The 15,816-nt window shown below is 46.0% G+C and overlaps 1 protein-coding gene across 1 annotated transcript in view; it reads left to right on the plus strand.

Annotated features, from left to right (window-relative positions):
* The window catches only part of LOC311136158 (calcium/calmodulin-dependent protein kinase kinase 1-like), a gene marked incomplete at its 3' end in the record, with an annotated part of 86,117 nt that extends 84,972 nt beyond the window's left edge, over positions 1–1,145 (plus strand). The window contains exon 16 of the mRNA XM_084170248.1: positions 1,070–1,145. Within this exon, the coding sequence (XP_084026374.1) occupies positions 1,070–1,145 (76 nt within the window). The remainder of the gene's footprint in view (positions 1–1,069) is intronic.
* Between the last annotated feature and the right edge of the window lie 14,671 nt (positions 1,146–15,816).

The raw sequence follows: 15,816 nt of genomic DNA on the forward strand, positions 1-15,816 counted from the left end.
CCTACCTACCTACCTACCTACCTACCTACCTACCTACAGGTTATGGAAAATGTTCTCTTGGAGTATTTTGTCCAGTAGATTTCCTCAAAGACGAAGCCCCCACTGCTATGTCAAAGCTTTTTTTTTAAAACACTACATTAAATACTAGAGTATAATACAGTGCAAAAACACTACAGTAATTACTATAGTATATCCAAACGTTTATTTTTACTACAGTATTTATGCTTTAGTAAACTGTAAATACTACAGTATACTTAAGTCTTGTCCGCAACTGTCACGGTTTCGGCCGAGGCTGCTCCTCTTCCTTGTTCGGGCAGGCTTCGGCGGTCGTCGTCTCCGGAGTACTAGCTGCCACCGTTCTATGTTTCATGTTCGTTTGGTTTTGTCTCTTTGTAACACCTGTCCCTTGTTTGTGTTTGATTATGTCCCCTATTTAGTTTCGTTTGTTTGGGTCAGGTGTTATGCGTAATTGTTGATTGTCAGACTGCCTCTGTATGGTATATTTCTCTCGTTGTCGCTTGTCCCGAGAGTTCGCACTACGTGCGCTGTTCTTGTATATTTCGCACTGTGTTTTGTGCGTAATTGTTTTGCGCCACCCGGTTGGGTTGGCGACTATTGTTGTTCACGTGTTTTTGAACGTTACTAAAAGACGGTTGAAGTCATCCTGGTTCCTGCGCTTGATTCCTTCCACTCATCTACACACACCACTCTGACAGCAACACTACAGTAAATACTACAGTAAAGTCCGCATAAACACTATAGTAAATACTATAGTATTTAACCATAGTATACTATAGTATTTTTTCTTTTGGGATAAACTAGGCTTGTAATTGTACATTTGTATTCATATTTACAGATCACATACCAGTTTGTTATTAAGGCACATGAAAGTTCACATGTTCAAGAAGGCAACAACAACACTTTATTTTTATTTTTATGGTCTCTCTCTCTCTCTCTCTCTCTCTCTCTCTCTCTCTCTCTCTCTCTCTCTCTCTCTCTCTCTCTCTCTCTCTCTCTCTCTCTCTCTCTCTCTCTCTCTCGCTCTTCCCCTATATCTGTCTTCTTTCAGGAAGGGCAGCAGTGGAGAGGGAAGTAGGGAGGGGGAGCTTGAAGACCTGCATGAAGATGAACCCTTCTCCTCCTGAGTCCCGCTCCTCCTCCTCCTCTCCTACGGTCAGCCGAGCTCTACACAGCCCTCTTAACCACCATCTTACACTTCTACCCTCAGTGCTTCTGGAATGAAACGGTGCTTTTACTTGTGAGAAGTGGTTCAACTCAAGCACGGCCTCCTCTTTAAAAACGATATGCCCTTCCTCACCCCTGAGGAGAAGAGGACTTTTTGTCTGTCGTGTTTCGCCGTCACTTTACCTACACAATGCATGGTGAACGTTATCGCTGTTCAGAGACTCTCTAGGCACCATTCACAGTCAGGGACAACATTGGTGCCCTAAAAGCCACCATGACCAAGAGACTGGAGCATGCAATTGATGTTATTACACCCCTTACTGTTTGAAACAAGACATACACACATGGCTTTTAACCTCCTCCTATCACAATCAATAGTTTAAAGCGGCAATCTGCAGATGCTACATACATTTTTGGACTTATAAATTAATGATAGATACCTATGATTCTTGAAGAATATAACTTATAAATGCCTCATAAGCTTAGTTCAACTGTCGTACCCCATCAGAACCAAAATATCAGCTTGTTTTACTCCAATGTTTGTAAATATTGTACATGTAAACACACACTGCATAGCCTCAAAATATGCTTAACACTATAATTTTGATATATTGAATGGTCAGTCCTTGCATCCAGTCTATTAATGTCCGAGTGGTTACATTTCCCCAGGCCCATCCTTCAGCTTTTTACCAAAACAGAGGCGGTGAGTACGCTTTGTTATTGTTTCAACAGTGGATTGCCCCTTTAACGCTGCAGTGTTGTACATAGATCATAAATGTGTGAGTCAGTGTAATGTCAATGTTGTTGTCTATCTCACCCGTACATGCTAAGCTGTCAACATAACCCTTCCACACACTCCTCTTAGGTAATAATAATAATAATATAATTTATTTTCAGCGCTTTACAAGACACCCAAATTCACTTTACATACACAAGATAATCAGCAGGATTAAAAGCAATAAAATCATACATTAAAATAAGTAAGTATATAAAAGTACACCAAACATAAGGACAGACTAACCAGTCTAACCAGGGAAAAAACTAAACAGGATGACACTAACTAGGGAAGTGAACTAATGAGGGATCTCTAAGACAACAGAGAATGTGAAGAGGTGTGTCTTTAGTGTGTATGAATTGTGAGGTTCTGACATGGAGAGGGAGGGAGTTCCAGAGTTGGGGGGCTGCACTGCTAAAAGCATTGTCTCCCATGGAGCGGAGCCTGGTGCGAGGGATGGTGAGGAGGCCAGTGTCAGAAGAGCGCAGTGAACAGGTGGGAGTGTAGGGGTGCAGGAGGTCAGTAAGGTATGTGAGCAGTTTGAAGATGATCCTGTGTTGAACTGGGAGCCAGCGAAGTTTGAGGGTGGGGGTGATGTGGTCTGGTATGGTGTGTGTGAGGACTCGTCTCTTCCTCTCTGTTGCTCTAATCGTCTCCCCTTCGTCCTCTAATGTTTCTATTAGGGTACAGAATTAGAGAAGGGCTGTTTCTCTGAATCTCAGGCAGTAGGATGAAGCAAGCCTGTTTCTCTCCCCTGTCTCCCAGACTCTGACCAGCAACCTATCCTCCTTAAAACACATTTCAAGCCCACAATTGTGGAAGGGGGAGCACTAAACATCTTTATGCAACCTATTAATCACCCTTAGAATACTTCCAGAACCAACTAAATGTTTTATTTCAATTTGAGAAAAACTTCAATAAAAATTGGACAGCAGTAAGCTTGTTTATTTGTCCTTTATACATTTTTTCTTCTCGATTTCAATATGGAAGTGAAACCAGGTAATGGTGTTTGTATATAATGTTTCTTGATTAGTAAAATGCCAATTTATTAACTACATTTGAATAATTGTGTTATTCTCATAACATTTATGTAACAATAGTAGCAGTTCATTCAGTTCATCTAAGCGGTGTGAAGGCTACACAAATTGAATAATTGGTTATGACATTTAAATGTAGTTAAAGTAGGAGTTTGGTGGTGACTTTATGAAGTGTTACAGTTAGACCAACAGTTTAAAGTAATACAGAAATTATTGGTATTTCAGTTGTGGTTGGGATATACAGTGCCTTGCAAAAGTATTCATCCCCCTTGGCGTTTTTCCTATTTTGTTGCATTACAACCTGTAATTTAAATGGATTTTTATCTGGATTTCATGTAATGGACATACACAAAATAGTCCAAATTGGTGAAGTTAAATGAAAAAAATAACTTGTTTCAAAAAATTCAAAATAATAAATAACTGAAAAGTGGTGTGTGCATATGTATTCACCCCCTTTGCTATGAAGCCCCTAAATAAGATCTGGTGCAACCAATTACCTTCAGAAGTCACATAATTAGTTAAAATAAAGTCCACCTGTGTGCAATCTAAGTGTCACATGATCTTATCACATGATCTCAGTATATATACACCTGTTCTGAAAGGCCCCAGAGTCTGCAACACCACTAAGCAAGGGGCACCACCAAGCAAGCGGCACCATGAAGACCAAGGAGCTCTCCAAACAGGTCAAGGACAAAGTTGTGGAGAAGTACAGATCAGGGTTGGGTTATAAAAAAAATCAGAAACTTTGAACATCCCACGGAGCACCATTAAATCCATTATAACAATTTTTAAAGAATATGGCACCACAATAAACCTGCCAAGAGAGGGCCACCCACCAAAACTCACATACAAGGCAAGGAGGGCGTTAATCAGAGAGGCAACAAAGAGACCAAAGATAACCCTGAAGGAGCTGCAAAGCTCCACTGCAGAGATTGGAGTATCTGTCCATAGGACCACTTTAAGCCGTACACTCCACAGAGCTGGGCTTTACAGAAGAGTGGCCAGAAAAAAGCCATTGCTTACAGAAAAAAATAAGCAAACACGTTTGGTGTTCGCCAAAAGGCAAGTGGGAGACTCCCCAAACATATGGAAGAAGGTACTCTGGTCAGATGAGACAAAAATTTAGCTTTTTGGCCTTCAAGGAAAACGCTATGTCTGGCGCAAACCCAACACCTCTCATCACCCCGAGAACACCATCGCCACAGTGAAGCATGGTGGTGGCAGCATCATGCTGTGGGGATGTTTTCATCGGCAGGGACTGGGAAACTTGTCAGAATTGAAGGAATGATGGATGGCGCTAAATATAGGGAAATTCTTGAGGGAAACCTGTTTCAGTTTTCCAGAGATTTGAGACTGGGACAGAGGTTCACCTTCCAGCAGGACAATGACCCTAAGCATACTGCTAAAGCAACACTCAAGTGGTTTAAGGGGAAACATTTAAATGTCTTGGAAAGGCCTAGTCAAAGCCCAGACCTCAATCCAATTGAGAATCTGTGGTATGACTTAAAGATTGCTGTACACCAGCGGAACCCATCCAACAGGAGCTGGAGCAGTTTTGCCTTGAAGAATGGGCAGAAATCCCAGTGGCTAGATGTGCCAAGCTTATAGAGACATACCCCAAGAGACTTGCAGCTGTAATTGCTGCAAAAGGTGGCTGTACAAAGTATTGACCTGAATAGTTAAGCACGCTCAAGTTCTGTTGTTTGTCTTATTTCTTTTTTTTCACAATAAAAAATATGTTGAATCTTCAAAGTGGTAGGCATGATGTGTAAATCAAATGATACAAACCCCCCAAAAATCTTAATTCCAGGTTGTAAGGCAACAAAATAGGAAAAATGCCAAGGGGGGTGAATACTTTCGCAAGCCACTGTATTGACCAAATTATCAGGAAAGTTTTGGATGTATTTTCCCTTCAAATATGCCCCCGGACCCCCCTAGAAGTGTGTGTGCATGTGTAAGTGTGTGTGATTGATAATCTCCAGTTAGACTGTGCTGTAATGAGAGGGAGCTTTCAGAACTTTAATAGCTGTCATGGTGTGTTTCTTTGTTTGGTTGTGACAAACAGCTAAAGAGGTGACTCTCTCTCTCTCCTTTTCTCACCCCTCCCTCCCTGTCTATCTGCCTTTCCTCCCTTCCCCTTTCTCTTACCCTCTCCCTTCTTCCACACCACTCTCTCCTTCTCTCTCTCCCTTCCTCTCTATCCCTCCACCTCTCTCTGTTTCCCTCCCTCTCTCTCTGCCAGCCCAGGCACTTTGTACTGTTGTCAGAGCACAGCAATCACTTCCACAGCTCTCCCAGGGACAATTACAATATGGTGATTAGGAACACCACAAACAACAACAACTATCTTTTCACAACCACACAATCCCCATGTGGCAGAGAATGGCCCAGTAGAGTGATTTCCATTTATCCCTCTCACTCTCTATCTCTTCCGATTTGATGCAATTCTATTGTGCAAAACACTCCATTGAAATTAGGTACTGAGGACCGAAAGGAGAGGGAAGCATATACATGAAGGGTATATATATTTTGTACCATCTCTATTACCGGTACATGCAATTTCAAGTACAGAGTTTCAATCAACCAAATGAAGAGCTTGCTTTGTTTTCTGTTATGGCTTTTTATAGTTACCTTAACTTTTTTTCCTGCTACCTGTGGGGTGAACGCTATGTTCATGTTGCGCTGGACGTGGTTGTTATTTGATGGAGCTTTTAAGGGTTTGTCTTAGTCACCGGTCAGTCTGTGGGTTAACTTCTTCTAACTGAAGGGCTTTTAGGATCGGAACAAAGATGGCACCTGTTGTGAATCAGCTGTTTGCCATGTTCAAGTCCACGATGATGCACAAGCTAAAGCGAAACAACGTTTTTTTTGTACGTCTGTCTGGAGCACTGCACTTGCAAGACTTTTTATCAGTGTCTAAGGTGCATGTCTGTGCAATATTGTTGTCATTCGATGACTTAAGTGTTGTGTTCTGATTGTCTATTATTCCAGGTACATTACATTGTCTTGGGAGTTGAGCTGGGTGATAGACAATTTTATGCTGATTAATATGATCAATAATTCCTTCAACCAGGGGTAAAGAGGGAATCCTCTTCAACAGATGAAACAGGCCAGTGAGAGTGTACATAATGTTAAGACATGGTTTTTGCATCGCTGCTGTGTATCATATGTGACTGTCTGGTCTCTGTGTTAAAGGTGCCTGTTCGCTGTGTTGATAGATGTCTGTACTGTTCTGCATTTCTCTGAAGCCCTGTTTATACCTATAATCTGCATTATGTGTCCTGATCTTGTCCACATTGTTATGGTGTCTACATTTTCAGACAGGTGTAGACTATTTAAAGACGCATTGTGAACGGATTTTCATCAGATCTTATAAGTGTAAATGGACAAGATCAGGACGAAGGATGCATGTTAGAACCAGGTATAAATGGGGCTTGAATGTACTTGTCAAGGTTCGTCAAGTCCCACAAACAAACAAAAAGCATGGCACACCTGTACTAAATGTAGCTGTTACAATGTAAATATGTACCAAATATATAAAGAAGCTATTTTTGCATGCTTTTTGTACACCTAACATAATAACAGACAATAAAAATTATTTGAATCATTTTTGAATCATGTATTTTTGTAAGTAAGCTGTAAAAGGGTATGCAAGAGTAAAACCTAAACTCATAACATGGTTTATTGAATTCACGTGGCAATCGCAAATTATTAATAAAAAGATTTAACCTAAAATACATAATTATTTCTGTGTCTTTCAAAGTGGAGTACCCCACCAGTAGTCATTCTAGTGTTGTCTCTTGAAGACAACATTGTGGGCGCTGTGCTGTGCTGATGGAAGAGGTTGGAAATGGGTGGCGCAACCATAAAGTAGAGGGCTGTTATAAATGTGTTATAACGGTCATATCGAGTTGGAAATGGGTGGTGCTCCCATAAAGTAGAAGGGCTGCTAAAAATGTGCTATGAATGCATGGTGCTTTGAGGTAATGAAGCAACACTATACTAATACACAGTGCTAATTCTGCAACGTTGAGAGAACAGTGCTTTTAGGGTTGGGGTAGTCTTATTCTTATTATGAGACGAACAAAGGAGGGTGGCTGCTTCTGTCTCTGAAAGAATAATGTTCTGTATTTATCTCGGTTTATTTCCTAAACAGAGGGCATCGTTTGAGGTCTGTTGCCAAGATTTGAAGACATAAATAATTAGCAGTTGAATCATTGAGCTGAAGAGAGGAGAATGTCGTTTGAGAATGTATTTTCCTGTCCAAGTGTCCTCTGCATGTCTGTACAGCCTGGAGTCTGTGTTCTGCAGAGTTGGAGCCGGAGCCACCTGTTACTGCAGTCTGGAGCCCAGGAGTCATGAGTCTGCCCTTTGTAGGATCACTCCTGTAGGAGAGGAACAGAAAACATGGCCATGTTCAAATGGGACTGGTTAAAAACAGGCCATTTCGCCCGGTGGACGGTTCAATAGGCCTACGTCACAGGTGGCGTAGATTAGAGTGTGCACATCAGGAAATAACTGTGTCAGATGTGAAATGTTTTGAACTCCTATGAATAGACTCCCCACAAATACTTTCACATGCTCATGTGGTTAACTGATGTGTTTCTTCTGGTCCATGTTTGAATACTTTCAAAATGCATCCTTCCGTCCTCCTTCCCTTCCTTGAAGTAAAATATTGACGGTAAATATGCAAGCAATGGTTCTATTACATACCTTCTACCAGTCATTTCAGATCAGGGATTACTGTAGTTAAGGAATAATCCACTAAAAAACTATCTTTTGATATTATTTTCATCAGTCCACTCCCACTGGGCATACACCATGTAATTTCAACGTGGATAATTGGGTAATATTTGGTTGAGACGATCAATGAGATTACAACTAGGACTGTGGCGGTCACAACATTTTGTCAGCTGGTGATTGTCAAGCAAATAACTGTCGGTCTCACGGTAATTGACCGTTAATTAACATAAACACATTTAGCATCACCTGGCTTCCCCACATAGCCTACAAACTACTGATGCAGACCTTTGGAACATCTACATTTAAAAAAGTCTAATAAATACATGTAATATAGCCTACACCTTCACAATAAAACCATTATTTATTTTAGACAGGTCTAAAGAAACATTATATGAAGAAAATGTAGTCTGTTTCAGAAGAACAGAATAGCATACTCTGAGTTGTCCTGGCTGTGGGCTACACTAGTTAATTTAGCAGACAAGATTTGGTTAGAATTCCATGGCATTATTTTATATTATTTTATAGTATGAAGAATACAATTGAACAAAGCTGAATAAAATAGAAAGGATATTTTCTCCAAATGATTTGAGGGAGTGCGCACATGCAGCTATTGTTGAGCGGTTAACAAATAAATAGGTACTCAGATATGCTTAATTTTGAGTGTAACTTATGTTGTTCTACAAATGTTGGGCTATATGTTTAGATTTTTAATACATTGTAAGGCTGCTTGATGCGACTCTAATGATGATTTGAAAAAAGTTGCTTGAAAGGCATGAGCTCTGCTTTGTTTTTTGCGCAAGCTTTACACACTTCATCAGTCTCTCATTCACAATTTGACAAGCACTTGATAATGCCTCTAATTTCCTGGCGGCATACTGTCACGGATTCTGCCGAGGCTGCTCCTCCTCCTTGTTCGGGCAGGCTTCGGCGTTCGTCGTCCCCGGAGTACTAGCTGCCACCGTTGAATGTTTCTATGTTTGATTGCTTTTGTCTGTCTATTGCACCTGTGTCCGTTTGTGTCTGATTATGTGTTCTATAAGTTGCCTGTTTTGTATTGGTTAGGTTGTGTGTTGTTTTTTGCATGTCAGTTAGTGCTGCGTGTTTGCTCTGTTTGTTGTTTTGGAGTTTACGCACAGTTTGCGTAATCGCTCGCCTCTGTGTGTTTTTGAGGCCGTTCATTGTATTTTTGCCTAGTGGTTAACTAGTAAACTTTGTTGGACTAAGCTTCGGTGTCCTGCGCCTGACTTCCACACCACACTTACATCAGCCCTTGACAGAACAACACACCATTATGGAGTCAGCAGGAGCAGCGGCGGCACCCAAGTCGCTGGAGGGTCGGATCAGCGACCAAGACACCATGATCCGGCAACTTGGGGCCGCCATGAACGAGGTGTCCAACACTCTACGCCGGTTGGTTACGGGAGAGGTGCCCACGCCTTCGCACACCTTACCATCACCATCGGCCAGTCCTCCTCTCCCAGCACCGGAACCCAGTGGCATTCGGCTCTCGCTCCCGAGGGCATATGATGGTTCTGCAGCCGGGTGTCAGGGGTTCCTCCTGCAGGTGGAACTATACCTGGCCACCATACACCCTGTGCCCTCGGGATACGAGAGCGTCTCCGCCCTCATCTCCTGTCTATCCGGCAAGGCTTTGGAGTGGGCCAACGCCGAATGGAGGGGAATAGACGCCACTACCATCATCTACGCGGAGTTCTCCCGCCGCTTCAGGGCTGTGTTCGATCATCCACCTGAGGGGAAGGCGGCGAGGGAGCGTCTGTTCCACCTCCGACAGGGGAAGAGGAGTGCACAGGAGTTCGCCCTGGAGTTCCGGACTCTAGCGGCGGATGCGGGGTGGAATGAGAGGGCCCTCATCGACCATTACCGGTGTAGCCTACGAGAGGACGTTCGTCGTGAGCTGGCCTGCAGGGACACCAACCTATCCTTCGACCAGTTGGTGGACATTTCCATCCGTCTCGACACCCTGCTGGCTACCCGCGGACGTCCCGAGTGGGGGTCGTCCATTCCACCCTCCAGCACCTCCGAGCCGATTCCCATGGAGCTCGGGGGTGCTGGCGCTAGGGAGAGGAGGAGAGAGAACCCGAGGGGGGCTGTCCCCTGCACCAACTGTGGCCGTGGAGGACACACTGCGGCTAGGTGCTGGGGGGGGTCTCCTGGTAGAGGGGACAACAGGTCACGCACCGGGGAGTCATTTCAGGTGAGTAGGCGCCCCACTTACCCAGAGCTCTCTGTTGGTCACATGAGTATACCTGTGAGATTTCCACAGGTGGCACCTCATTCCCAGCATAAGGCGCTAGTAGATTCAGGCGCAGCTGGGAATTTTGTTGATCGTGAATTTTGTTATAGGCTAGGAATTCCCCTTCGGCCGGTAGAAGTCCCTTTTCCTGTTCATGCCCTAGACAGCCGGCCGCTGGGGTCGGGGTTGATCAGAGAAGTCACAGCACCACTTAAGATGACGACGCAGGGGGGTCATGAGGAGATCATTCAGTTTTATCTGATCGACTCTCCTGCGTATCCCGTGGTGCTGGGGAGCTCTGAGCCATGTGGTCGGGAGAGGTTGTGTTTTCTCTAGCAGGAGGTAAGCTTGGCTTCTTATATGGTGTTGAGTAAAGCTTAAACCATGTATTTAGATTGTAGGTAGGTAGTTGTAGTTAGGTATTGTAGGTAGTTTATTTAGGTAGTTATTTAGGTAGTTATTGTAGGTTTCTGTAGGTAATTATTGTAGGTAAGTATTGTATATGGCAGAGCCCGGCGAAGCACGAGGCTAGCTAGCTAGCGGGTAGCTACTGGTAACGTTTAGCAACGGTGGATAGTTGTTTCCAATGTTATTTCACGCTTAAGAGTACCTGTAATTAAGCCAGCTAGCTACCTACCATTCAGCTGTTTTTCTAACCTCATTATCTGAGGCATCAACGTTAGGTAGTTAGTAGCTACTGTACTTAGTTACACCTACTGATTGCAGAAGACAAATGTCAGCTGGCGTCGGGTAAGTTTGGCTTTATACATAGCTTGGGCTTTGTCGAGTAAGGCTTAATTATGTATTTAGATTGTAGTTAGGTATTGCAGGTAGGCATCGTGGGCTGTTGTGGGTAGTTATTGTAGGTTAGCATTGTACACGACCAGCTAACTGTACTGTAGCAGCTAAATACAATATATTTGTGCTAGCTAGCCAACGTTTAATTATTGCTGCGTTATGAAAGGAACTAGACACGGACACGAATTATCTGTTTAGTGTGTTAACACACTATTGGTAGTTTGTTGTAACCAAGTATTGGTGCTAAACTGTGTGTTATTGGATGCTAGCATGCTAGTTAGCTATGGCGTCATAGTTAGGCATCGTGGGCTGTTGTGGGTAGTTATTGTAGGTTAGCATTGTAATCGGCGGTCCCGGGTGTAGCACGAAGCCAGCTAGCTAGCCGTTTTTCAAACAAAGTCAACACAGTAGCCATTGCTAGCTAGCCAACACGACCAGCTAACTGTACTGTAGCAGCTAAATACAATATATTTGTGCTAGCTAGCCAACGTTTAATTATTGCTGCGTTATGAAAGGAACTAGACACGGACACGAATTATCTGTTTAGTGTGTTAACACACTATTGGTAGTTTGTTGTAACCAAGTATTGGTGCTAAACTGTGTGTTATTGGATGCTAGCATGCTAGTTAGCTATGGCGTCATAGTTAGGCATCGTGGGCTGTTGTGGGTAGTTATTGTAGGTTAGCATTGTATTCGGCGGTGCCGGGTGTAGCACGAAGCTAGCCAGCTAGCCGTTTTTCAAACAAAGTCAACACAGTAGCCATTGCTGGCTAGCCAACATGACCAGCTAACTGTACTGTAGCAGCTAAATACAATATATTTGTGCTAGCTAGCCAACGTTTAATTATTGCTGCGTTATGAAAGGAACTAGACACGGACACAAATTATCTGTTTAGTGTGTTAACACACTATTGGTAGTTTGTTGTAACCAAGTATTGGTGCTAAACTGTGTGTTATTGGATGCTAGCATGCTAGTTAGCTATGGTGTCATAGTTAGCTAGCTGAAAAAAGTAAGTTGAGTCTATTCCTTGAAACATTGAACCGCTGTAGTTCACAACAATTCTAATTTCTAAAGTGGAAGTTGGGAGAGTTTTTATTCGGGTGGTTCAGTGAAACAATTATAGTTTCTGAGGTGGAAGTTTTGGTGAGGGAGGCCCTACTCTCTCCTTTCCCAGATGTTTAGTTCATTTCATTCCGATCTCCTCTGCATTATTGTAGCCATTTGCTACAGCCTGTCAACTATGCCTCTGCCTATCCCTGTTCTCTCCTCTCCGCACAGGCTACACAAACGCCTCACACCGCGTGGCTGCTGCCTCTCTAACCTGGTGGTCCCTGCACGCACCCCACACCTGGAGTTCCAGGTCTCAGGCAGCCTCTGGAACTGCCGTTCTGCTGCCAACAAAGCTGACTTCATCCCAGCCTATGCTAACCTCCAGTCCCTCGACTTCCTGGCGCTGACGGAAACATGGATTACCACTGAAAACACTGCTACTCCTACTGCTCTCTCCTCGTCTGACCATGTGTTCTCGCATACCCCGAGAGCATCTGGTCAGAGGGGTGGTGGCACTGGAATCCTCATCTCTCCCAAGTAGACATTCTCAATTTTTCCCCTAACCCATCTGTCTATCTCCTCATTTGAATTCCATGCTGTCACAGTCACTAGCCCATTTAAGCTTAATATCCTTGTCATCTATCGCCCTCCAGGTTCCCTTGGAGAGTTCATCAATGAGCTTGACGCCTTGATAAGTTCCTTTCCTATATTGTAAAGTGGTTATCCCACTGGCTATAGGGTGAATGCACCAATTTGTAAGTCGCTCTGGATAAGAGCGTCTGCTAAATGACGTAAATGTAAATGTTAAGCGCCCATGATCCTACCATTGCGTGGCAACAGAGGGCTCTTATGGAGTGGTCTGCCCAGTGTGTAGGGAAATGTCTAGGTGTTTCCTTAGGGGCGACCTCGGTGGAGAGTCCGAACCAAGTGCCCGCAATGCGCATTCCCCCTGAATATGAGGATTTAGCACTCGTGTTCAGCAAAACTAGGGCAACACGGCTACCACCTCATAGACAGGGGGATTGTGCGATAGATCTCCAAACAGGAGCGGCACTTCCGCGGAGCCGTGTGTATCCCCTGTCTCAAGAAGAGACAGCGGCTATGGAGACTTACATAGCCGAGTCCTTGGCACAGGGATACATCCGGTCCTCCACTTCCCCGGTTTCCTCGAGTTTCTTCTTTGTGAAGAAGAAGGACGGGGGTTTGCGCCCGTGTATTGATTACCGTAGTCTCAATCAGATCACGGTTAAGTACAGTTACCCTCTTCCTCTGATTGCGACTATGACGGAGTCATTACGCGGAGCGCGGTTCTTCACAAAGTTGGATCTCAGGAGCGCGTACAATCTGGTGCGCATTAGGGAGGGGGATGAATGGAAAACAGCATTTAGCACCACCTCGGGTCATTACGAGTATCTCGTCATGCCATACGGGTTAATGAATGCTCCTTCAGTCTTCCAATCCTTTGTTGACGAGATTTTCCGGGACATGCATGGGCAGGGTGTGGTAGTATACATTGACGACATCCTAGTGTACTCTTCTACCCGAGCCGATCATGTAGCCCTGGTGCGCCGAGTATTGAGGAGGCTGTTGGAGCATGACTTGTATGTTAAGGCAGAGAAATGCCTGTTTTTACAGGAGTCCATCTCCTTTTTGGGTTATCGATTGTCCGCGTCTGGTGTGAAGATAGAGGTTGACCGTGTGTCGGCCGTGCGTAATTGGCAAACTCCAACCACTGTAAAAGAGGTGCAGCAGTTTTTGGGTTTTGCTAATTACTACCGGAGGTTTATCCGGGGCTTTGGACAGGTGGCAGCTCCCATTACGTCCCTGCTAAAGGGGGGTCCGGTGCGTTTGCAGTGGTCAGCTGAAGCAGACAGGGCATTTGTTAGACTGAAGAACCTGTTCACTTCGGCTCCGGTGCTGGCGCATCCGGACCCCGCTTTACCATTTCAAGTTGAGGTAGACGCGTCCGAGGCCGGTATTGGGGCAATCCTGTCGCAACGGTCCGGCACGCCACCCAAGCTCCGCCCCTGTGCGTTCTACTCTAAGAAGCTCAGCTCGGCGGAGTGTAACTATGACGTAGGGGACAGGGAGCTGTTGGCTGTAGTCCAGGCCCTAAAGGTGTGGAGGCATTGGCTTGAGGGGGCTCAACACCCTTTCCTCATTCTGACTGACCACCGTAACCTGGAGTACATCCGGGCAGCTAGGAGATTGAACCCTCGTCAGGCTAGGTGGAACATGTTCCTGACCCGGTTTGTTTTTAAGATCACATACATCCCAGGGTCCCAGAACGGTAAGGCAGACGCCCTGTCCCGGCGGTATGACACAGAGGAGAGGTCCATCGAGCCTACTCCCATACTGCCGGAGTCTTGTCTGGTGCCTCCGGTTGTGTGGGAGGTCGATGCGGAGATCGAGCGGGCACTGCGTACCGACCCTACTCCCCCCGAGTGTCCTGTGGGGCGGACGTACGTTCCGCTCGATGTTCGTGACCGCCTTATTTATTGGGCTCATACATCACCCTCCTCTGGACATCCAGGTATTGGCCGGACAGTGCACTGCCTTAGCGTGAAATACTGGTGGCCAACGTTAGCTAGGGATGTGAGGGTTTATGTCTCCTCCTGCTCGGTGTGCGCCCAGTGTAAGGCGCCTAGACATTTGCCCAGGAGAACGTTACATCCCCTGCCCGTTCCACAACGACCATGGTCCCACCTCTCGGTGGATTTTGTGACCGACCTTCCCCCCTCCCAGGGGAATACCACCATTTTGGTCGTTGTGGATCGGTTTTCCAAGGCCTGTCGTCTCCTCCCAATGCCGGGTCTCCCTATTGCCCTACAGACCGCTGAGGCCCTATTTACCCACGTGTTCCGGCACTATGGGGTCCCCGAGGATATTGTGTCTGACCGAGGTCCCCAGTTCACCTCCAGAGTCTGGGGGGCATTCATGGAACGCTTGGGGGTCTCGGTGAGCCTTACCTCGGGGTACCACCCAGAGAGCAATGGGCAGGTTGAACGAGTCAACCAGGATGTGGGTAAGTTTCTGAGGTCCTATTGCCAGGGCCGGCCGGAGGAGTGGTCTAGGTATATCCCCTGGGCAGAGATGGCCCAGAACTCTCTCCGCCACTCCTCCACCAATTTAACACCTTTCCAGTGTATTTTAGTGTATCAGCCGGTCCTGGCACCATGGCACGAGAGCCAGATCGAGGCCCCTGCGGTGGATGAGTGGATTCGGCGCTCGGAGGAGACGTGGGACGCTGCACATGTCCATCTGCAGCGGGCCATCAGTCGACAAAAGGCGAGCGCCTATCGCCACCGCAGTGAGGGACCGGTATACGCACCGGGAGATCGAGTCTGGCTCTCGACTCGAAACCTGCCCCTCCGCCTGCCCTGCCGGAAGCTGGGTCGGCGGTTTGTGGGGCCCTTTAAAGTCCTGAGAAGATTGAACGAGGTGTGTTACAGGTTACAACTGCCTATTGATTACAAGAATATTAACCCCTCGTTCCATGTGTCTCTTCTCAGGCCGGTGGTAGCTGGCCCACTCCAAGAAGATGAGATAGGAGAGACCCCTCCGCCCCCTTTGGACATCGAGGGGGCCCCGGCGTACAGGGTCCGGACTATCTTGGACTCGAGGCGCCGGATGAGTGGTCTCCAGTATCTCGTGGAGTGGGAGGGGTACGGTCCGGAGGAACGGTGCTGGGTGCCTAGGAGGGACATCCTAGATCCATCCCTCCTGACTGAGTTCCACCGTGGGCATCCCACGCGCCCGGGTCCGCGTCCTCCTGGCCGTCCCCGAGGCCGTGGTCGGCGCACGGCTGGAGCCGCGTGTCAAGGGGGGGGTACTGTCACGGATTCTGCCGAGGCTGCTCCTCCGCCTTGTTCGGGCAGGCTTCGGCGTTCGTCGTCCCCGGAGTACTAGCTGCCACCGTTGAATGTTTCTATGTTTGATTGCTTTTGTCTGTCTATTGCACCTGTGTCCGTTT

The sequence above is a fragment of the Coregonus lavaretus genome (assembly GCF_964263955.1).
Source record: "Coregonus lavaretus genome assembly, chromosome: 10".
Classification (NCBI taxonomy): Eukaryota; Metazoa; Chordata; class Actinopteri; order Salmoniformes; family Salmonidae; genus Coregonus; species Coregonus lavaretus.